Source organism: Heliconius melpomene, chromosome 11 (assembly GCF_056956725.1).
Source record: "Heliconius melpomene rosina isolate 202511_hmr_F chromosome 11, ASM5695672v1, whole genome shotgun sequence".
NCBI lineage: Eukaryota > Metazoa > Arthropoda > Insecta > Lepidoptera > Nymphalidae > Heliconius > Heliconius melpomene.
Genome location: NC_140399.1, coordinates 6730086 through 6753958, shown reverse-complemented (window position 1 = coordinate 6753958; position 23873 = coordinate 6730086). Strand labels below are relative to the sequence as shown.

The window sequence follows — 23873 nt, the reverse complement described above, 5'->3', positions numbered from 1 at the left end:
ATATTGTAACTTGTAGTCCTTTGGGTAAAAGTGTTATGTGGTGGTTCTGTTGTAGTCCCTCTATTATCTATGGCAATCATTGAACTTGATTGTCAATTGTTCTACTTTGAACTTACTGTGATTCTGTCATTATTTGTCTTAAAAATTAAAATTTAAAAAATATATACACATAAAAATTACATTACTATTGAGAGAAAATCCAATTTGTACCATATAGCTATATTGTCTTTCTCTAGCATAAATATTACTGAATTTATATGTAAAAAGTTGTAATGGCTCATGTAACAGACATGAAAATTCTATTTTCTAGGTTGTGTTCTATGAAAAATGGGTTAGTATAATGATAAATAATAATTATTATATACATACGTTAGTTCAGATGAAAAAATTACAGAACCTTATAAAAAGTTATATTAAATTGGCATTGTCACAATTAACACTATTTGATTTTCTAGTTTTAATTGTTATTTTAATGTTAAGTTAAACCTTTAAAACCTTTCTTCAAAAATGAAGTATATTAAATATGTTTTTAGTTTACCTTCATTCAAATATGGCAGCCGAAGTTTTAGCCAAAATATTGATAAACCACAACAGCCACTTCCCAAAGGTAGTGTCACACCTTTGCCTCCTCTGTCAGAATCAATGCCCAATCTTCCACCAGTAACTTATGCATCTTCAAAATCAGAAAACTATACTACAGAAGTGACTGTACTGAGCAATGGTCTAAGAGTTGCATCAGAAAAGAAATTTGGTCAATTCTGCACTGCTGGAGGTAAATTATATTATTAAAAATATATATATATCTTTCCTTAATGTATCTTATAATTTAATAAACAAGATTTATTGTTTGAGCACATGGCAAAAAATATAATGATGTAACATTTCAAAATTATCTAATACTATGTATGAAAGTATAATGAGAAATACATTAATTAGAAAATGACAATGGATTTCCATTTTTAATTTCAGTGGTCATAGATTCTGGACCAAGATATGAAGTCGCATACCCTAATGGAATTTGTCATTTTCTAGAGAAACTAAGTTTTGGGGTAAGTTGGTTTGAAACTGATAATATATGATTTATTTTTAAATTACAATATTATTGTTCTATTATTAAATTATTTAAATTGATATTGAAATTATTAAATATTATTAGGCAACTCATGAATATCCTACTCGAGATGTGATGTTAAGAGAATTAGAACGCCATGGAGGCATATGTGACTGTCAAGGTTCAAGAGACACTACTGTTTATGCTACCAGTGCTGATTCTAGAGGGCTGGAAGCTGTTACTCAGGTAATAAATTTTACTAGTTTTTTTTGAAGAGGGATATTAGTGTTAAGATACTCCACTTCCCACTTTCATACTAATTTTCCAGATATGTTTTAAATGGCAGAGATCAATTTGTCTTATTAAAAAAATATATGTCATTGCCCAGATAGAGAATGAAAGTCACAACTGTCACATTTATAATCAGTCAATATGTGGCTGCAGTATGATGATCTTGTTTATTATATATTTATTTATATAAAAAAGGTATGTTTTCCGTTTTTATCTAAATAAAACTGACACTTAGAACTCGGTTGGATATTTCTTATTTTTTTATTGCTTATTAGTAGTAATATTATATTAATATACATTAAAAAGGTGTTATAATAAATTTACTGTTAGGTTTTAGCAGAAGTGACATTAAGACCCCAGTTGACAACAGATGAAATTGAAGGAGCGAGACAAGCTGTTGCATTTGAACTTGAGACTTTGTCCATGAGGCCTGAACAAGAAACAATTTTGATGGACATGATACATGCTGTATGTATATTAATGTAAATTTAATTTGGATGTTTGATTTTGTTTTGATTATGTTACTATAAATCTAGAATGGGATTGAACCCACAACTGTCTCATTTACAGTCACATACATTGTGCCAATGCGTCATGACAGCCCCAAGAAAGAAAGTATTATGGAATATATAAATAATAATAATATAAATTTAAAATTTTAAAATATTAATGAATTATAGGCTGCATATAAACAAAATACTCTGGGACTACCAAAAATATGTCCAACGGAGAATTTGATGAAGATAGACAGAGATGTCATCTTGAACTACTTAAAGAACCACTACACCCCAGATAAAATGGTTGTTGCAGCAGTTGGTGTAAGTTTATTACATGTTTTATTTATGTATCTATTTAAAATTTGCCTACAGAAATAATTCTTTTTCTTCTTCTTCATCATCATGGCACATTATAAAGCTTACTTCTTAAATATTGTTATTTAAAGAGTAAAGAAGTAAAGAATTAATAACTATTGCATTTAATGTAGGATAACCAGCATTGATATTGAAAGTAAAATTTGGCTTAGTGATTAGATTCAACATTTAATTTTACTATGTGTAGTTAGAATAATAATATAGGATTAAATGAGTAATATTATTATATATTATAGGCAAATGTAAAATAAAAGAATATATTTGTATATTATCATAAAATAAAAATATAATAATAAAATAACATTATTTTTACAGGTAGAGCATGGTCCTTTTGTAGAGTATGTGCAAAAATACTTTGTTGATATGAAACCAACTTGGCATTCTGAAGGAAGTTTTTCTCCGCAGACAGACAAATCTCTCGCTCAATATACAGGTGGAATAGTCCAGGTGAGATAAAAACCTGTATCAATCTCCAAAAATGTTATTGCCGATAACACACCTTATTTCATATTTCTTGTGATGAATAACACATTTATTTTAAATAGCTATTAATATGTGTTAATTAAAACACCTTCAAAATAAGGAGTTATTTTAGAAGTAATTTTTAATTACCAAAAAAAGACAGTAATATCAAAATCTTAAGACACTCACAATTTTTGTATGTTTGCAACATTTTCCATTGTTACTTCTCTCCTGTTAATCAAAATGTGATGTGTGTTTGTCTTTCACATTCCTCAATTAACATGTATTATATTCAATATTTAATAAAATCTTTCAATTTGTATTAGTACTTCCTAAAATGTGTGTGTAGTTAGTTGTACTAAAGAAACCTATTTATTTTTTCAGGAAGAATGTGAAATACCTTTGTATCCTGGTTCAGATTTACCCGAATTATCACATATTGTTATAGGGTTAGAAAGTAAGTACAACAAACTCTTGGTATATATTTAAATTCTGGTGGCACTAGGTTCTCTGCCTATCCTGCTATACAGTGTGCATTAAGTCGCCTCGGAGATATATGAGATAACATTGCAAATGGAATGTAGCAGTTCATGAATGGGCTGGCAGGGGTCATTGTGAGAATGCCTAACATGTTTAACTCCATGTAGCGTTTGGCGTCTATTTTATATAGCTACCTCACTAGGGGTAAAGTGTGAAGTAAAATTAACGTTTCTTATGTATAACAGTATTAGAAATAATATATTATAAAAACTAATTGTTATTTGGCCAGGCTGTTCCCACAGCGACCCTGACTTCGTGGCGACATGCGTCCTCAACATGATGATGGGCGGCGGCGGCTCCTTCTCCGCAGGCGGCCCCGGCAAGGGCATGTACACGCGGTTATACACTAATGTGCTGAATAGGTGGGTGTTTAGTGTTTTTTGTTAATTGTATTGGTTAGATTTTTTTCTGTTATTTAGGTTGATAGTTTTGTTTCGTTGAGACTTTTTGTACTAAAGGAAACTTTAAACATGATTTTGACCGACTTTGAAACGTCGGAACGATTTGAAACTTTGCGTACTTATCAAGGACTGATAACATTGCAATAATATAAAAAAATCTATCAAGGACTCGCCCACCGGCGGTATAACATATAATAAACAATATTTTAAAAATACACGCTTCTGTGAAAAACTTTACTAAAAATATATTTTTTAATTTTAAACGAACACTTAAAAGTGATAGTTTTACATTATTCTCAATTCAATTAATTAATTATTCTCAATTATTAGGACCCGCCGCTTTTGTACATTATTAATTGTTTTTTTATCAGCTTCACCCTGTATTCCGCACGCAACAGGTTAGGCAGAGGGAACCTAGTGGGAAGACACCTCGACCCCCACGTTCCGCCGACTTCTGAAGGCGGTGCGTGTTGAGTGGCGGAAATCAACCCCGCACTTTGCCACGACATTAGAGTATTTAATTTCCTCGAATGGGGAACGAACCCACAATCAATTAATTTTACAGTCACACTTTGTGCCCCTGGGCCACGACTGGCCTCATTGAAATTTATAACTATTATTTATTTAAAAATGTAAACTCCATTAAACTACACATATAAAACACAAGTCCCCTCACTCCAACAGATACCACTGGATGTTCAACGCAACAGCGTACAACCACGCGTACGGCGACACGGGGTTGCTGTGCGTGCACGCGGCCGCGCCGCCCGCGCGCCTGCACGATACCGCGCTCGTGGTAGCGCGCGAGCTCGCCGCCATGGCCGGCTCCGTGTCCGCTAACGAGCTGAGGGTGGGTATTTGTTTGTTATTATAGTTTTTTTTTTAGTTAACGTGGTATACAGCAGTGTAGTAGGCAGACCCTGGCAATAGCCGGGATTAATGCCAGGAGGAAGAAGACAGCAGTGTAGTTTCAGAGAGAAGAATTGCGATACATTGGGAGCTGCGTAGCGGATCGCATCGGCGTTATTTGTCTTACTAGAATTAATAAATGAAAGTAATTTATTGCCCCGAGTGGGAATCGAAACCACAATCTCTCGCCTTTACAGTCGCACGCTTGAGCCTCTGCGCCAAAACTGGCCTTAGTGCGATATAATCATTGCTATAAGTATTGTAGACGAGGTTTATTCAGGTCTAAAATATTATAATTTCTTTACATATATATCTTTAAAAAATAAAAGAAACTAAATAAAACACTTCTTTATTTATTAGAGAGCTAAGACGCAGCTACAGTCTATGCTGTTAATGAATCTCGAAGCGAGGCCTGTAGTGTTCGAAGATGTCGGCCGACAAGTATTAGCGACGGGCAAGAGAAAACCACCATCCTACTTTATTAATGAAATTGGTAAGTCTAATATATATACGCCTTTATATAAGTATGAGAGATACACTTAAATTTAGTAATATGTACATCAAGTACTATAATTGAGACTCAAATCATTTCAAATTGTATATTTTCCAATATGGTAAACTATTTTGTTATTTCTTAGGAATCTAAGTGCATGCAATATAGGTGTCCAACTCAACTAATCAATATAGATAGATAATATTTTAGCTAAACAACACTTAACAAGTATTAATAATTTATTAAGTAATTAGTATGTAATTTGGCCAAATTATCATTTATTGCCTTTGTAATAATACTGATGTAAAAAATTATAACATCTATAAGTAGAGACAGATGTCTCTGTCCAAACCTTTTAAGTTTTTTACGAATCTTGTAATTTCCACACAACAATTTTGAGTGTACATGCCCAAATTTGACATGCAAGTGTTTTTTACAAATTTCATAAATATTTTATCCGGGTTTGACAAATAACAATATATTTGTAGAAAAAATCCAAGCAGAAGATATAATCCGGGTAGCGCGTCGCATGCTCAGCAAGCCGCCGGCGGTGGCGGCGCGCGGCAAGCTGGCGCACCTGCCCTCCCTCGCTGACATACATGGCAGCATGGCGCCCGAGACGCCTGGGCGTATGAAGCTATTCCGGATGTAGCATTTTGATTCGTATTAATTATTAAATAACATTATTTTATTTAGAATATATGTATTTTGTTTTATTTTTTGTTGTTTTAGAATATTTTATTGATGGACGATAATGCGGCTCTTGCGGCTTCGCCCGCTTTTACTACTGGATTATTCATATAATGTATGTTTGCAAAGCACTTTTAAATCTGTGCTACTAATCTTTCCAAGTACTTATTAAAATATATTTAAATGACTATTTTTAGATAGTTAAATTTTAAATGGAAGAAATTATAAACAAAAACCTACCTACTAATAACTACTACAAAAAATATGAAACCAAATATATCGCGCTGAAATAATACTTTAAACTCCAACTATCCAATACGTGCAAACGCATCTAAATCTTCGTTGCTATAAAGGCAGGCGGGTTTTTTTTTTTCGAGCTTGTGGTTAATGCTGAAGAGGGTATTCTGTCCCTGATGAAAAGCAAGCACTACGTGGCTGCATGCGAGGAAAATTAAATAGATTGCATCGGTCGGGAATCGAAACCGGGCCGCCCGCGTGGCAGGCGAGCATTCTACCACTGAACACTATCTGTATAAGCAAAACGTCGCGGGACGCATGGCGAGTGGCGAGCTGTTTCGCAGCAAGGATTTTTTGATATTGTAACAACTTCTAAAGTACTTATTAAAATGAAAAACAGTAAAAGACAGTTTTGATCTACATTCAATGGCCAGCGTAAGTTTATATGCTGAGAGTAAGGGATAAGTGATACTTGACTCGATGTGTTAACAATTAAATGCGTTTTTCTCTAAAACTATTCGCAATTTCGAAATAGTGTAAAAAGCAAATTTTATCTTCGTTTAATGTAGAAATTTAATAAAGTATTTTAAAGGATAAGGATTAATACCATTATGGAAAAATATCCCTCACAATAAAAAATATATTGAAACTACTATTTTTAGACAGAAATATGATCACTACACGTTATTATTAAAAGATACGAATATGCCGTCGCGGACTTTTGTGTAGATCTTATTAAGAGGAACAGTACATTATTTTCATGTAGTACGTACCATTAAAGCAGCGCATGCGCGAAAGTGTCTCAATGGGTAGGACTTTATACACATTTATCGTATTTATGTTAATTTACAAATAATAAACTATATATAAACCTTCCCTGAGAAATACTCGACCTAATGGTGAAAACCGCATCAAAATCCGTTGGGTGGTTTAGAAGAAGAGTTAGAAAGTTCAGACAGACACGAAAAGCGACTTTGTTTTATAAGATATAGGATATGAACTATTTACCATCATGTTAGAATAAATGTTGAATACAATAAACTATATATATAATAATAAAAAAATGTATACATTTAATATAGGGATTTAAGGAAAGATATAATTTAGAATTATTTCGCTATGGCGAATATTTAACATTATAAATAAAAACAGCCCCCCATGAGATATGAACCTAAAACATTCATGAAGGTCCAGTATGTATAACAATTCACTGATGAATATTATTTTGGTATATCACTTTATACAAGTTAAATCAACGCATACTAAACCCAGTTGTAGAAGATAGAAACAATAATAAACTTTAAAAGTTTTTAAACTGTTGGTAAATAAATCTGAATAAAATTTGGGAAATACTTCCATACAAGTCACTGAAGTTCAACTTTCTACATCTACATATTTCACTTTTAAGGGCAAATAAAAGTTTATTTATATAATAATTCATTTATTTATGTACAAATAACACTTAGATCTAGAGCTAAGAAAATATAAAATATGGCAAGAAAATCAAACCATGTAAGTTTATATAAAAGGAATTAAATCTTAAAATCATAATGAAACAAAATGAATAGTCAGTCTTACATGACCAAGAATTAATTAAAATGATATTATTCATATTTAAAGTTACATCCGCCTACTATCTATAAATATAATTAGTAAACTGGATAGGTTTAATTATTTATTTATGTCATTATTGTGCATTTAAACCCTGTATATTTTATTAAAAAAGAAATTCCAGCACAAATTTGTGAATTGATGCACTATGTCATAAAATATTTACTGATTTTTCAACTAGAATACTTAATGGAAGATTTACTTGTATTTTTTAATTTTTATATTACTTTAAAAAAGTGTAATTTTAATTTTGTGCCAGTTTAACAGCAGTCTTAGCAGCTTCATCAGCATCATTGATAATTTTCAAAGGCAATTTAGATTCTTCAAGAATCTTCTTTGCTTCAATTGAATTAGTGCCTTCCAATCTGATTACAAGTGGATGTTTCGGTGGGTTCTCTTTACATGCTGCCACAATACCTTTAGCTACCGTCGCACAGTTTACAATACCTGAAATAATAAAAGAAATACATATTCAAGTTTATTTTTAAAAAATCACCAGACCATAAAATTTAAAATACAAATAATTCTGAATCCAATTATTAATTTATTAAAAAGTTAAATTTTGTTATAACATTATTTTAAAATTAAATTAAATGTTAATATTAAACAAAATAACTTTGCCTTTCGATAAATACAAAAAATTGCTTACCTGCAAATACATTGACAAATATAGATTTCACTTTAGGATCTGATTCTAGGATTCTTAAAGCAGCAGACACTTGAGACTGCCCTACTCCGCCACCAAGATCAAGAAAGTTTGCGGGTCTTCCACCACTTAACATGATAAGATCCATGGTGGCCATAGCCAGGCCTGCACCATTGACCATGCACCCAATACTGCCATCCATATCAATATAAGTTAGGTTAAGGGATGCTGCTTCTCTCTAAAAATATATTTAAATACAAAATTCGTTTTCATTTAATGACATTCACGCCGTATCCCGCACATAGCAGGATAGGCAGATGGAACCGAGTGTTAAAAGACTCCATTCTCCACTTTCTGCAGAATTTTTTTGTGACATTGCGTGTTGTGTGACAGGACCCAATGCCGGGCCTTTTGTACCTTGGTACCAGTGAAGAAATGAAAATATTAATAAATAATTAATTTCCTTGAGTGGGAATCAATATGACACCTGCCAAGTTACAGTATCACTCTGGTGCGCCACGATGGCCTTTTTTAATATAATTTTCTATATAATCATATTTGCAGCTCACAGTTCATAATAATCTTGTTTTTGTTTATCTGTGTCTTATCCCTAGCAGATTCTTTGCTCATACAAAAAATGTAGTGCCAAGTACTAGTTGTTTGTCAAAGATACGAAATTACGCACAATAAGATAAACAATCTTAACTTTTGCTAACTATCATTATTTTGCTGCATAATGTAAATGATAAAAACTTGCCCTTGTTCACTTCAAATTTATGATAAGATAGTATGTTTATAAATGTCCATACATAATATTTTAAAATGTATATGAATGGATATATCTTATCACAAGAAATAATCAGAATATGGTAAATAAGAAAAATATAAAATATAATGTAATTTAAGTAACTAAAAATATATAAATGTTAATATTACTTCTCTTGGATCACTTTCAGATGTGTCATCAAGTGCAAATATCTCCTTTTGCCTAAACTGTGCATTGTCATCAAAGTTTATTTTTGCATCTACTGCTACCACTCTTCCATCATCAGTTTCCACCAATGGATTAATTTCTAGTTGAGTAGCATCAACCTATAAAATAGAAATACATGAAGCCATTTGTGGCACAGTGGTACAAGTGTTTGACTAAAAACTTAATACATAATGCCTCCAGAATTAGGAAGGGTGTGTAGGTTCCCAGATTAATTAGGCCTACCCTGCTATGTGCAAGGTGTAAAGGTAAAACAAAAGAAATCTTTTAAACTTCACATTGTATCCACATATAGCAAGGTAAACTACTGTCAAAACATTATATTGCACCACCAGATTTTTTAAGACATTGGGTATTGAATGGTAAAATTAAATGCCATGGTTAAATCTGTTACCAGAGCAAAGTAATTAAATATCCTGAGTGGGAACCTAACTCGCAACTGTGGCATTTACAGTCAGATGCTGCTGCACTGCACAACAGAGGTCCTATACCTTAAAAGAACTATGTAAATCAAATTACATAATTTAAAGCAATTACATAATTTTATACCTTTAAAAATAATTGCCACATTTTTTTTATTTCTTCAGCACATTTTTGTACTAAAGATCCTTTGAATTCTAGAAATTCAGCAATTTCTATAGCTACTTTATCTGTTATTCCTTCGTGTATATCTATGGGAACTGTTTTAAGTAAATGTGGTGTTTTTTCTGCAACAGCCTCAATGTCCATGCCACCAGCTGGTGAAGCTACTAATGCTGCACCATTGTAGGTTCTTTCCATCACAATGCTCAGATAAGTTTCACGTATTATATTTACACTCTCAGCTACCATTACTTTGTCAACAAGGATACCATCTTTTGGGGTTTGTTTAGTAATCAATTTGTGTCCAATCATATTTTTGGCTAAACCTAGTATTTCATTAGGATTTTTGGTTAAATGAACACCACCTTTGAATCCATTGTCGAAGTGGCCTTTTCCCCGACCACCAGCCAAAATTTGAGCTTTTACAACATATTCATCAGCTTTAAAATCTGATAAGGACTTTGGATCTAAGGAAGAGTCAATAAGTCGGAAGTTTTGAATAGATACTTGATGTTTCTTTAGTAAATCCTTACTATGATATTCTTGAAGATTTAAATTTCTTCTTGAAACAATTCGTGGACAATATTTTGTGGTTAACACGCTAAATACTTTTAAATTTCTAGTTTTGGATATAACAGACATTGTTATTTACTTCGAAAAAATGTAGTAAATAAATTTTGAAATTACAATATTTTTTTTAAGCAAAGATCAAAAGTCACTTCCACTGATTACAATAAAAAAAAACGTTAAATGTCAATCTTATATCTATTAATTGCAATAAATTGGTATGAACTTGAATGAGCAAAAGTTAACTTAAAATTGACGCTTGACAGCTTGACTTGACACTGACAAAAGACATTCTATCGTGTTACATTACAGAGGTACAGATAAATTATTAACGATTTAATAATTATCTTCATAGTGAATTGAAATTATGCAGGTAATTTATAAATAATTTGTAGAGTAATTTTGCTGACTACTACACTATATGTATATCATATAGTGTGTAATGTCAGCAAAATTAATTATTTTTTAAGGCAAATTTATTCATTGCATTAAAAATGAAATTTAATAGAAATACAGGATCAGAGTTAATAGAAAGAAATATGGAGCGGTGTATTCAAGTACGTCCCGTTACTATTAATTCATGAATTTTCCCATGAAAATGAAATTAATTTTAATATTATCTACCATAGCTTCAGTGATTCTTTCAATATACAGGAGAACTTATTTAACGCATTAACGGTAATCTAAGGATGGAGGATTATATATTTAACACCTAGCAATTGCAGCAATTTTTATTGTTAAAAAGATAATTATTATTTTTAAAAATAACTTTCAAGGACTGACAAAAAAAATGTTGTAGGAAATTCAAAAACTAAATTCATATAAAATGAACTTTCAAGTTTTTATTAATAAACATTAGATTAGAAAATTAATACCATAACGTTCGACTTAATCATCTTCTTAAACAGAGATATACCGTTATTGGGCGCTACCTCTGAAAGAGTTAGCGAGTAGGCATACTGTCTTAACTACATATTAGACGAATAGACCTCAAAATTTCAGCGTTGCCAAAATGACGTTGGTCTGGCGGCTCTGGGATCTTGGGCTAATAGAAAAGTTCATTGTTGTTGTTGTTCTTTAATTATGGCGTTCCGAGCGTGCCAGTTCAGCACTAATCACTTCGCCAATATCACGTTGAATGGAAAACACACAAAGGAGAGTGTACGGTAAAGAGACAGTATAAAAAGTAGTAAAAGGTTCATCGTCCACAGGGTTTCGTATTTGTACTATATGTCAAAAGTATATGTATTCTGTGCCCTTGGGCCCACGACCCACGACATCGACAATTGACAACATAAGCGTACTAACCTCAAAATAAACAAACGTCTGGGAAAGTAAACACCAGAGATAACCTTACAGTAAATTTCACGCTAATAAATAATAACATTTACCCCAAATAATTTTACAAATTAGTATCCAAACTTAAGAAAACATGTCAAACGATATTGACGATAATGTTATAAAAGTTGGAGAATATATCATTATTCAAAAGCAAAACTATAAAAAGTTACACAAATTTAACAAACCGACATCGTCAGTGAGCTTTGGAAAAGATACAATAAATCTGAGCGGCATTGAGAACTGTCCGTACTTCTCTATATTTCGTATGGTCGCAAGAGGCACAAGGAGACACAAAGAATTTGATTTAGAATTGTCAAAGGAAACAGTTAAATTAATTGATGAAATTGATTTAAAGGCTTCAGGTACTGATAATAGAAACATATACGACGATGGTAGATCGCAAAAACTATCTGCAATTGAAATTGATGAACTTAAAAGTGACTCTGCAAGAGCTTCCGATATAGTGGAAACATTAATAAGTAATTCAAACACTTTTAATAGTAAAACTGGATTTGCACAAGAAAAATATTTAAAGAAAAAAGAAAAGAAATATTTTGAATATATACAAATTTTAAAACCAAACTTGCGAAATATTTCAGAAGTATTATACAAGTTAGACCCAGGCAAAGTGCAGGGCATTCGTGTAGACACATTATCACAAATAATGACAATGTCAAACATAAGTAGTGAAGGCAATCATTTACTTTATGACTCTGGTTCTAATGGGTTACTTGCGGCTGCTTTATTAAGTGCAATGGGTCCACAGGGCGAAAATAAACTTATACATATGCATCCAGGTAATATGTCACAAAAACAAGCCTTATTAGCCATGAACTTCTCTCCTGAACAGTATAATAGATGTATATCTGTTAATGTGTATTCTGTTTTAAGGCAAACATATCAAGATTGTGATACTAATTCAAATGATTCAGATTCATCTGTCAAAAATTTAAAACGGAAAGCTTGTGATAATTTAGAACATGAAAGTAAAATGCCTAAACTTGATGATACAAATCATATTACCTGTGATGATGCAGAAAAGGATGAAGAAAATATGGAAAATGGGAAAAAGAAACCTAAATGGCATTTTGATAACATTAACGCTTCTGCAGTTTTATCAAATAGGGTTGACTCTTTGGTGATAGCCTGCAAGGAAGATCCTTATAATATATTAATGGAACTTATAGACTTTGTCAAACCTGGAAGGCCATTTGTTGTTTATTATGGTGTAGCTGAGCCTCTACAAAATTTATATATGACCCTCAAGACTATGAGTAAAGTAGCTGCTCTGAAGTTAACTTGTAATTGGATGAGAAATTATCAGGTTAGCATATATAAATCTCTCAAGTATTAAGAATATTAAATATCCTTAAAATATTTAGTTATAAACCTATACTTCTCATTAATTATATGCAATATTAATTACTATAAAAATCTAAAATTGACTATATGGTTACAGATACTTCCTGAAAGAACACACCCAGATGTGATGATGAGTGGTTCTAGTGGCTTTTTGTTAACTGGATATATTCTAAAGTGAAATATATTTATATAGGTAACAAATAAAAACATATTAAAATTAATATCCCACACTGTGATAAGCTTTTTTAATTATACAAATATCATACAAATTATAAATAATATTGAAAACTGCCATTTTTTTAATTGTGTAAAATAACTATCTCTAGCTGTCCAAGTCAAGCAAATATGACAATTTTATGCAGTACACATCTTAGCTCTTTTTTTATATCATGCATATTATATATTTTTTATTATATACTTATCTTTTCTTAACTTCACACTGTCTTGTCTGCATATCAGAGTGAAGAAATGAAAATATTACATATTTCATGTCTTCAAGTGGGAATTAAACCTATGACTTGTCGCATTTACAGTTGCAAACTTGTGCCCCCCTCCATCATGACTGGCCTGTTGTCATTATTTCTATATGAATATGTAAATTTTTAAATACTAATGACAAAGTTTTATTTTTAAAAAGCAAAATATAGTCAATTTGTATATTTTTAAAAAATAGATATAACAAAATATAAATCTCGAAAAATGTTTACAAAAGTAATGTCTCTTGGGGTCAAAAAAAAAGCAAGGAAAAAACATTAAAAAAATTGGCAATGATTATTAAAAAAATAAAACAAACAAAAAAGTTCTTTTTAATAAATAATTTATTATAAAAGCAAATAAATCTTTAGATCGCTTCAATAAAACACAGGAAAAAATAACATACAGGTTCGATGAACAAATAATAAAGAGAGCATTTAGGCATATCAAAGCATTTGGTATTTTATACATTTTAATCTGCCTTTAAAAATCCATCAAGCATTAAATATTATAACAATAAAGGAATGTGTTTCAGTCTGATCTCTGTTCAAAAATGCAAAGTAAAATTAACACCATCTGAATTTATAATATTGAAATGTAATATACAAGAAAACGTGTACGAATAACTATAATGGAGTTATATGAAATTATTAAAAAATTTGGCACTAGGAATAAATCCACTGTACTGTTTCTTATAAGCCGTATTGTATTGAAGCAAAATCAATTATTTATCTAATGATTTAAATGAAGCAGTACTAAGCAATATTCAATTAAAACAAATATATTGTTGAATATATTTTTTTCTTGTGCTTATGGATATTTTTGAGTATTCTTAAGTCTTTTTGATACATATATCTCTTTAAATCGCCAATTTCTTATATAACTTGTTTTTTGTAGTAATAAACCAAATGCCCACAATAAAAACTCTATATATTATGACTGGTGGTGATTGTACTAAATTATATGTTGTATCTAACCAACAATTACTACTAAATCATGTGCAAAGATCTTTAAATAAACAAACAATTCATTAAGAAAATTAAAAATAGGTAAACATAAATTATAGCACTTAAATGTTTTAAGTTTTAACACTTATGAAATTGGAGATATGCACCATTTATAAGAGCCCATGCTAAGTTTTAAGCCCTATTATTATGATACTGGTATATTTTTAACTTACATAAACAGCTTTCAGCAGCCATTTTCTCAACATTGTTTCACTCCTGGTGCTGTAGGCCTCTAGGAAATTGCGTGTAAGCTACTTAGGACTATAAATCTAATTCAAGCCATAAATAAACACAGTTAAGAAATATATATTAGTGGCCTACAATTGCAATATTGGAGATCGTTTTTATTTTATATCATATAAATGCATATATTTTTTCGGCCAATCGTATAAAAAAATAAACCTAAATAATATTATATAAAAACTGGTTTTACAGCCACATAAATACTAATTAAGGCTAAATCTCTTAAAGAATAATAATTGATTGCATAAAGAAAATAAATAGAGAATTCATTTAATGATTATTATCAACATATTATTATATACCCCAAAGACATTGTATCAAAATGGGAACATCAACTGGCACTGCAGCACAATAATTTGTATGAAAGAAAGTTTTTTTTTAATTGAACACACGTGCAGCGTTGCATGGATAATTTACAATTATATATAGTATGGAATAACTTTGGTATTGGTGTCAATAAGAAGGCATGCGATTGCGTAGCTGTGAGCCGGCGTGATGCTTGTAGCGTGACGTGGCTATGTCGAGTCCTCCCCGTTCCACGAACGATCGCATATTTCATCATAGTCCTCCTATAATAAAACAAATTTTATAATAACTATCATAACTTGTAAATGATAGTTCATTTTAGAGTTTTTTTTATTTAATCTATATATATAAAATCGAAAGGTCACTCACTCATCATGAAATCTCAGAAACTACAAGTGTTAGAAATCTCAAATTTTGCATAGGAGTTATTTATAGGGCTTAGGTGCTCGCTAAGACGGGAATTTGCAATATTCGACTTCTAAGGGGTTGTTTTTGGGGTCGAAAGTTTGTATGAAACTTCGTTACTACAAATGATAGGAGTCTCAAATTTTGCATAGACGTCACTAGGACCTAGTCATGGAGACAGAAATTAATAATAACATAGTTCACGCGGGCGAAACCGCGAGCGGGCCGCTAGTTGTTTAATAAAGTTAATCAAATTGAGTCGATCGATCTTATAGAAATAAGGTATTATTAATGTGACCAGACAGGTCTCGTTTTTCACTTGTATGTCCCGGTGTCGGGTCGGGCCCGGGACCGGGACGTAGTAAATGTGTAGTTTTTCGAAATGGCATGTAAATTTGGTCGGTCGGCTCCGTGATTATAGTAACCTAGTTTTTAATATGCGGAAGTATTAAATTATTTATTGAAGTGTCAATTATACTTAAAAAAAAAAGAAACGATAACACTTTTCTAAAAAAAAACGAGAGCACTCCTCTAAGCCATTCTACAGTGTCCCGTTTTGAGCCGACCGAAAAATGGTCACGTTAAGTATCACGTAATGTATATGTAACAAGTTGAAATAAAAATACGAATGTGAAAGAAGGACGAAAAGCGACTAAAAACGAGCGAGTTTGACGGATAGTAATCCGGATAAGCGGTATTTCGGTGAATCGACGTTCATTTAATCGAAGCCCTGAAGTAAAGCCACATAAGACGTACCGACATCCAGGCGTGGTCGAACACGTCCTCGGCGGCGAAGCGTAGCTCGGGTTGCGGGCGCAGCATGTTGGCGACCAGGTCGATGGCGGCCGCCGACACGCGCTCCCAGTGCGGCGCCGGGAACTCCAGGCGCGCCGACAGGATCGCGTCGAACAGCTTCTCCTGGTCCCCGTCCGGGGACGAGAACGGCGGGAACCCGCACAGCAGGATGTATAGGATCACGCCCGCGGCCCACACGTCGATCTAAATGGAATATCACTTATTTATAAATACTACATTTATAACCAACTACTATTAAATTTTGAGTCTGTCGTGACACAGCGGGACAGCGCTTGCCTGAACATACTTTTTTCTTTCTTCACTCTGATAAGATTACAAAATACGGTGTTAAATTTCACCACCCAACACACACGCTGCCTCAACAATTGGAGAGTAAATCAGGAACAAAGTATCTTAACACTAAGTTCCCTCTTCATATCCACACCGCCCCCTACACGACAGATACAACACAAAGCAAAATGAATAAGATATAGGCAACTAACCTTAAGGCCATATCCAGTCTCTAGCAGTATCTCAGGCGCCACGTAAGTGGGCGTGCCGCAAACGGCGTGCAGCGGCCGCCACACCTCCACCGCCAGACCGAAGTCGGCCAGCTTCAGGCCGCGTATACTGCCGTCTGCACCTACTTCCACCTATATATTCACAAATTAATTAGTCATAGCCGTTGTGGCGCAGGGGCGCTGTACAGATGCACTGTAAACACGAATGTTGTCAGTTCGATTCCCACTCGGGGGAATTAATTATGTATTAACATTTTCATTTCTTCACTCTGGTAACAAGACAACGCGTGATGTTAAGTCCACCACTAAACAAACAATGCCTCGATAATTCGGCGGCAAATATTATACAATTATAAAATTAAGTAAACATATTTTTATTATTATTAAAAATATTTCATATTTCAAATTATATTTGTGGGTCACTAAATAGAGACCAAGTAAAGAGATACTTATTTAGCAAATTTAATTTAAAAATTTAACATTAGCAAATTCATGTAACAGACTTCCTTACTCATAATGAGATATAAAAAAGCATTATTAAAAAACATTTTAACAATATACATAAACAGGGCGCATTTAAAACCAATAATATATCTTTAAGGAGTAAAATTCTAAATTTATTGGAAAAAGGTGTTTTTACTAGGGTTGTGCTATTCTTTTAGTAAGAATAAACGGTTGTTAAACGTCTTACCAAAAGGTTTTCAGGTTTGATGTCTCGATGGACGATAGAAAGCGAGTGTAGGTATGCGATAGCTGATGTTAGGTGACCTATTAGCAAGCGCGCTTGCGGCTCCGAAAATTTAGAAGCGGCCGCGATACAATCGAAAAGATCTCCACCTAAAAGTATATGTAGATTTTATCTTTAAACTTCTGGCATAAAATAAGTATTTTTTTATTAATTTACATTTTAATATGTGTCTGAATTAACAATTACCAATAGTGTTGTTCTTATTTAATAAAAATATGAAAATCACCATTTCACTTTAAAATTTAGCTATATTTTGTCATTTAGCTTTGCCTATCTCATATTACATTATATTACTATGTGTATCGAAGTGGCGAAATTAAAAGTGAAAGTTAGAGAGGTTTAATGAATCGTTATTCAATGGATTATTAGTTAAGGTTATAGCTTACCGCCAACGAGTTCCATGATGAGGAACAGCCACTCAGGACTGTCCTGGTCTTCTATGAGAGACACTATGCGAGGGTGACACAGCTTTCGCATTACGCGAACCTTTGAAAAAGAAATAAGTTACAATTTTTATTGGCTGTCTGTGGCTTCATAGTTCATATAATAATATTTTTTAAAATAATTTAGTATATAATATACGTCATAGGCTTACCTCAGCCTCAACATAATGTTCTTTGCCTTTACATTTTGCTTTATCTATAACTTTGAGAGCATATTCCTTTCCAGATGATTTGTCCCTACATATCCGTACAACCGCGAAGTTGCCGTCACCTGAAAAGAAGCAATATTTCTAATGGGATCTTTTAATTTATATTTAGTGACCATTTGTGGCAACGCAGACGGTTGTGGGTTCGACTCCCACTCGAGGAATTTAATATTTTCATTTTCTCGCTCTGGTAACAAGACAAAATCAGAGTCCCGTCACTTAACACGCAGTCTCGAAAATTCGGCGAAGTAGGGAACAGAGTGTTCCAAGATTTGGTTCTTACTGCCTATCCTGCTAAGCTTAAAAAAATTGGTTTTAATTCAATCTCTACTTCAATGGAATATACCTACTAATGATTGAAAGAGAAAGTACATTAAGTTGTATCCATATAAATATATTTTTTAATTTCTTGACTATTTTATTTTCGAAGACATAATGTACGTCTAATGATTATTCATACGACTGTCATTGTTCTTTCGTTGAGTATGAATAAGATTAAATATTATCATTGACTATGATTAATGTGTTATGTATGATGTGGAAGTACACATTCTTCTATTTTAATAAGAACATTAACATTTTAAGTAACGGTTAAAGAAAGTGACTTTTGGAATAAATTCCTACATCATTTCATACAATCTTTTAAGATATTGTTAAAATACTAAATATGATATTACGCAACAGATTCATACATATGAGGTAAATACTAGGTTTAATATGAGAAACTGGATAAAAACGTTGGCCTAGTTGTCAGAGCGCTTGAACGGTTCACAAATGGCGCGGGTTCAAATCTCGCTAGATTTAATTTTTTATTTTTTTTCTAAAACCTGCAAGTACTACCACAACTTAATAAATAAAAAGTATATACCTATAATCTTCCCAACGCTGTACTTCAGCCGTAGGGGTTGCGGCAGCAGGCTGGCCAGCGGACACGCATCGCCGTCGCCCGCCGCGCCGCCCTCCGCCGCTGCGCGCGCCGCCGGACGCACCGGCATGCGGGGCTTGGGACCGTTCCTGGAGGTCACATTCAACATACACTACACGCAGGGGCACAAAGTGTCACTGTATGCCGACTGATTGTGGGTTCGATCCCCACTAGAGGATATTAAATATTTATTTAAAAAAATATATTTTCATTACGCTCTGGTGTCGAGCAAAAGGCGGCGTTGAGTTCCGCTATTAAACACGCAATGCATCCAGAATTCGACGGAAAGGAACGTAGTGTCTGAACACTGGGTTCCCTCTGCAAAACAACAACGTCTATTATTTGAACGTCTATTAACCTATTTATCCGAACTATAATATTCGCCCAACTCTCGCTTTCTATTAGTGGAAGTCACTTGAATATATTTTGGTACAAGGCTACTCTTGTGTCATTATTTTTAATTCCTTTTTGTCACTAAAGACGTGTATGTTAATATGATTTTCATTTCCGTGTCGTAATATGTATGTTTGTCTAAGTTAATTTGTTGGCCGAAAAAAATATTTTCGAGCACTGAGAAGAGCCACCAAGAGAGCCAATAATTGTTCTTGTTAGTATAAAAATTACAATTGAATAACAAATTTAATACAATAATACAATTGTTTGTATTATTGAAGGATAGCCACCAAGTTATCTATATCCTTTACATTTTCTTGGAAAAAGCAATTAATTTTACTAATTCAAGCATTGTGTTGTTAAATGCTTTCTCAGAACAATATTTTATATAAAATTATTTTTATATAATATAATTTATTTATATTGATAAGAATTACTTTAAAATCTAACAATACAAATTATTAATTATTAAAACAAGTACTTATTGACCTACTAAACTCACAAATCATTCACCAAAAAGAAATAGTTATTTCAATAAACTGGTAATTATTATATGTACATAATCTAAACATTAAATACAAAAAATACCTTGAATTCCTAGATATTGCATTACATTTACTTTTTCTACATTGTAAAACAGCCTTGCTCTCTTCAAATTCGAGTTCGAAGTCTTCTTGATTAACTCTGTAAAGAATAATTAATGATAACAATATGAAAAAAGAAAACAAAAAATAAAACAGCTTCACGCTGTATCCCGCGCGCAGTAGGCCGCCGAATTCTGGAGGCATTGCGTGTTGAATGGCGGAACTCAACGCCACGCTTTGCCTTGACACCAGAGCGAAGAAATGGAAATATAAATTTAAATAAATTTCGAACTCTCATCCAGTCGGTTTTACAGTCACACTTCGTGCCCCTACGCCACGACTGGCTAAAAATAAATGTTTTTTTTAGATTAACGCTGCATCCCGCACATAATGGAGTACGCAGAGGGAACCTGGGAACTTAGTGTTAAGACATTCCATTCTCCATAATAATAAAAACCGAAGGAGGAGAACAGAGTGTCTTGACACTAGGTTCCTTCTACCTACTATACTATATATGGCATAAAGCTAGAAACGAAAAACAGAAAAAAAATAATATTCATAATTAGAATAAATGTCTTAATATTCTTGAGATATTTAAATACGTAATTTCAGTTAGTAATAGGAAAAAAAAGTGGAATTAAAAGATTACTCATAAAAAAAATTGTATTACATATAAGATAAGATATTATTACAGCTTCATTTTATTTACATTTAAAAATGACCCATTGTTTAAAATGGCCCACATTCACACACATTTTTAATAGATTAACAAAGTGCGCTTTTTTGTTACTTTTGTTTAATTTATGCTTTTTTGTTAGGGCTAAATGCTACATTCTCTGTCTACCTCTTTTCCCTCATCCCCTGTCATCAACCTCTTCATACATGGAGAGGTTGATGTACTGGGGTGGAGTATCCAGTATCACAAATACTGAGTACTTGAAGGTTTACTGAGGTCTCCCCCCCTCTCTCTCACACATTTTCTTCTTAAATATTTTATTGTTCTTTTATCAGTCATTATCTTGACCTGCCCAACCCACCTAAGCACATCCTCCATTCTTACTAACATCCTCCCTGGTACTAATGTGCCTATTTGTGTATCTTTTCATGGTGGATTTGGTCAGCGAATCTGATTCCTCATTTACTACAAAGCCACCACCCTCCTCCTTTCCTCCACAACATTCATCTTTCTTTTAATTCTGATTTAAAAGACCTAAAATTATCTTATCATTACAAACAAACCTTTCGTTTCCATATGCAAAAAATACATCTTCTTCTTCGAAAAACTGGTGTAAAGCAGTGACTGGTGTGCCAGTTTGCGTGAACACTTTTCGTACACAGCCAGTATCCAATTTTATACATTCAGTGATCGCCGCAAGCGCGTGTTCCAGAGTTGGACTATTGCGTTTGTTCAATAGCAATCTGCAAACCTGAAAGAATAATGGTTTTTTATAACTTAAAAAATAGATTTATTATTTATTTTATTTTAGCTGTATCCCGCACATAGCAGGGTAGGCAGAGGAAACCTGGAAGTCTCATGTTATTATACTCCGTTTTCATTCCCCACTTTTACTCTCCGCCAAATTTCTGAAGACATTATGTGTTGAGGGACGGAACTCAATTCCTACAGTACCATAGCGGAGAAATGAAGATATTAAATATTTAGTACTGGTGTGGGATCCGAAAACACAACCGCCGTGTATACAATCGTACACCATTACCATACCCCACAAGCACCATTACACTCCATTCTCTATTTTTGAACAAATTCAAGACATTGTGGAATTTGATGCTTAGCTTTCTACAGCCAAATTGATAATAATTTATTTCCCCAAGTGAGGTTTGATTCCATTCATTGTGCAAACAGTAAAAATGCAGTCACACTGCCTTAACAGCAATTTTTAAAATCATTTAAATGTGCATATTTACCTTGCGGGGTTTCACCCCATTTCTAATAAGAGTAACTATGCGTGGCCGGATCACATTATCACCTGCTGGACTCACTCTTGGTGAGCCATTGCCAGTGGAATTGCTACCATTAGTCTGAAATTATATATATTTTTAGCTTCATGCTGTATCCCATACAGAGCAGGGTATGAAGAGGTAGACACTCTGGACAGAGGTAGACAATTTTGTTTTAGGTTTGTTTATGTTTTGCTTTAGGGAAAATGCACATAAAAAGAAATTATATATTTATTTATTTTAGATTTGTATTTTTTTTTTAATGATTTTTTTAATTCGAATTTTTTGAATTTAAGGAATGATCTAATTAAAATATTTTTTTAATAATTGTTTGAATCATATCCAACACATTTCACTTTTATGTTTCAATGAAGAACAGGTTTGCTTTAGATTATATAGTAGAATTATGTAGTAGAATCTAAGACAATTCAATTAAACAATTCTAATTGGACTAATGTTTTCTTTTTTAGTCAATAAAGTCAAGTAGGGAAATTTATATGTGAAGTTCTTGAAATGTATGGAAAATTATTTAATAAAAAAATATACATATAGATTAAACTACTCACTTGCAAATATCGGGACACAGGTCGATTATTAGCTCTTGCTGGTGATGGACTTGCACTGTCACTCAGAGACTCGGGCCCACTTAGCCTAAATGACTGAGGTGTCACAGCACTAGCTTCATAGTCCAACTTTTTAAAAGGTTCACCAACCCCGCTGCAAACATATGACTGACCATCTTCTAAATCATCCACTTTTCCTATCTGTTAATTAGAAATCAAAAAGAATAATGTTGCTTCTTTCATATTATAATAATTTGTACAATAATCATCATTTGTGTTTATACTTACTTTTCTACCTTCTAAAGAATATATTGTTCTAACACCACTGGGCAATGTTACATTATCAACTAACACTCTAGTTAAGTCTGCAGTTAAACTATCAAAAGATCTGTAAAATAATTTGAACTTAATAAGATTTACATTAGCAGCTATGAGTCATACTATATAAATTAGCAAAATTATTCATGTAAAATACAAACTTGAATGAGAAATTTGAAAATAATAATGGATCTTCAGAACTATTATACTATATTTAGTTTAAGGCTTTAAATATTTTCTAGTTAGTCATAATAAATGTGTAACAAAATATATTAATATGCAGAATTGAATTAAATTTGGTGTATATGTACTATTTGCATATATACAAAAGTGAAAGTAATTTTAAATTACTGACAATTTCTTGTATACTAGTTTAACAATTTCTCACCTGTATCGTTCTGGCAAGACTGGAATTATTACTCCTGAATAAAATTTGTCACCATTTCGAAAAAACCTGATCCTTTTTGCTTTACGTGCTGGTTGAGATCGAGTCATTACGTTACGTCGATTCGTCCTAGATTTCATAATTTCCATATCGCTTAAATCCTTTTCTAATTCGCATACGGAGCTTGAGTGGCTCCCACTACGGCTTAAATTGTTCTCCATTCTGTAACATTGGGAAAGTTGAGTAAAGTTTTGTAAACTTATAATTTCGATAACGAACAAAAATCAAACAACAAAATTCATATTGTCCTCACATCTGTTCTTCGGTGCTTAATAGAAACTATTAAATATTATTTAGTATAATTATATTTCTTACTTAATCGTCTCTCATTTTATGAAATTTATGAAAACTATGAAATATATGTTTAACGAAATATTTTATTCAATGATTAAAGTATTTCATGAAACACGGAAACCTGCGGAAATCAGCGCAGGTTATAGATAATATAAAATATATAGATAAATAAATAATATATGTGTAATGGAAGTATTG

General features: G+C 32.6%; 4 protein-coding genes across 5 annotated transcripts; 2 read left to right on the top strand and 2 right to left on the bottom strand.

Annotated features, from left to right (window-relative positions):
* The first annotated feature begins 93 nt into the window (after positions 1-93).
* Positions 94-5721, top strand: LOC146534645 (mitochondrial-processing peptidase subunit alpha). Its single transcript, XM_085192433.1, has 12 exons — positions 94-331; positions 534-772; positions 970-1049; positions 1157-1297; positions 1673-1810; positions 2023-2160; positions 2530-2661; positions 3061-3133; positions 3446-3578; positions 4302-4467; positions 4887-5019; positions 5508-5721. Exons 1-12 carry the CDS (start codon positions 273-275, stop codon positions 5669-5671), a joined length of 1596 nt encoding a protein of 531 aa, XP_085048559.1. The 5' UTR covers positions 94-272; the 3' UTR covers positions 5672-5721.
* Positions 5722-7366: 1645 nt separating this feature from the next.
* ScsbetaG (Succinyl-coenzyme A synthetase beta subunit, GDP-forming) lies at positions 7367-10614 on the bottom strand. The gene is made up of 4 exons (XM_085192435.1): positions 9744-10614; positions 9140-9295; positions 8207-8441; positions 7367-8004 (listed from the first exon to the last, which is right to left on the bottom strand). Exons 1-4 carry the CDS (start codon positions 10416-10418, stop codon positions 7802-7804), a joined length of 1269 nt encoding a protein of 422 aa, XP_085048561.1. The 5' UTR covers positions 10419-10614; the 3' UTR covers positions 7367-7801.
* A 953-nt stretch (positions 10615-11567) lies between these two features.
* On the top strand, positions 11568-13279 carry Trmt6 (tRNA methyltransferase 6 non-catalytic subunit). The gene is made up of 2 exons (XM_085192434.1): positions 11568-13008; positions 13144-13279. The coding sequence occupies exons 1-2, from the start codon at positions 11776-11778 to the stop codon at positions 13222-13224; spliced, it is 1314 nt and encodes a 437-aa protein (XP_085048560.1). The 5' UTR covers positions 11568-11775; the 3' UTR covers positions 13225-13279.
* A 567-nt stretch (positions 13280-13846) lies between these two features.
* Positions 13847-23840, bottom strand: LOC146534642 (serine/threonine-protein kinase GL21140). 2 transcript variants are annotated; one of them, XM_085192427.1, is made up of 14 exons: positions 23697-23840; positions 23325-23543; positions 22907-23006; positions 22622-22819; positions 22023-22136; positions 21336-21523; positions 20101-20196; positions 19063-19208; positions 18141-18259; positions 17932-18031; positions 17489-17634; positions 16780-16929; positions 16238-16480; positions 13847-15339 (listed from the first exon to the last, which is right to left on the bottom strand). In XM_085192427.1, exons 2-14 carry the CDS (start codon positions 23540-23542, stop codon positions 15286-15288), a joined length of 1872 nt encoding a protein of 623 aa, XP_085048553.1. In that variant the 5' UTR covers position 23543; positions 23697-23840; the 3' UTR covers positions 13847-15285. The 2 variants fall into 2 exon arrangements, with proteins under 2 accessions (XP_085048553.1, XP_085048552.1); XM_085192426.1 differs by having other exon boundaries at positions 23635-23830.
* Between the last annotated feature and the right edge of the window lie 33 nt (positions 23841-23873).

What these genes read in the sequence shown, in the direction of transcription:
- LOC146534645 (XM_085192433.1), top strand. Translation starts at nt 273, where the DNA reads ATGGCTCATGTAACAGACATGAAAATTCTATTTTCTAGGTTGTGTTCT. An exon ending in TCAATTCTGCACTGCTGGAG is followed by an intron (nt 773 to 969) that starts GTAAATTATATT and finishes TTTTAATTTCAG; the next exon opens with TGGTCATAGATTCTGGACCA. An exon ending in TGGTTGTTGCAGCAGTTGGT is followed by an intron (nt 2,161 to 2,529) that starts GTAAGTTTATTA and finishes TTATTTTTACAG; the next exon opens with GTAGAGCATGGTCCTTTTGT.
- ScsbetaG (XM_085192435.1), bottom strand. Translation starts at nt 10,418, where the DNA reads ATGTCTGTTATATCCAAAACTAGAAATTTAAAAGTATTTAGCGTGTTA. An exon ending in CTGAAAGTGATCCAAGAGAA is followed by an intron (nt 8,442 to 9,139) that starts GTAATATTAACA and finishes ATATATTTTTAG; the next exon opens with AGAGAAGCAGCATCCCTTAA. An exon ending in ATTTGTCAATGTATTTGCAG is followed by an intron (nt 8,005 to 8,206) that starts GTAAGCAATTTT and finishes TTATTATTTCAG; the next exon opens with GTATTGTAAACTGTGCGACG.
- Trmt6 (XM_085192434.1), top strand. Translation starts at nt 11,776, where the DNA reads ATGTCAAACGATATTGACGATAATGTTATAAAAGTTGGAGAATATATC. An exon ending in ATTGGATGAGAAATTATCAG is followed by an intron (nt 13,009 to 13,143) that starts GTTAGCATATAT and finishes ATATGGTTACAG; the next exon opens with ATACTTCCTGAAAGAACACA.
- LOC146534642 (XM_085192427.1), bottom strand. Translation starts at nt 23,542, where the DNA reads ATGGAGAACAATTTAAGCCGTAGTGGGAGCCACTCAAGCTCCGTATGC. An exon ending in ATTCTTTAGAAGGTAGAAAA is followed by an intron (nt 22,820 to 22,906) that starts GTAAGTATAAAC and finishes TCTAATTAACAG; the next exon opens with ATAGGAAAAGTGGATGATTT. An exon ending in CTGTGTCCCGATATTTGCAA is followed by an intron (nt 22,137 to 22,621) that starts GTGAGTAGTTTA and finishes ATATAATTTCAG; the next exon opens with ACTAATGGTAGCAATTCCAC.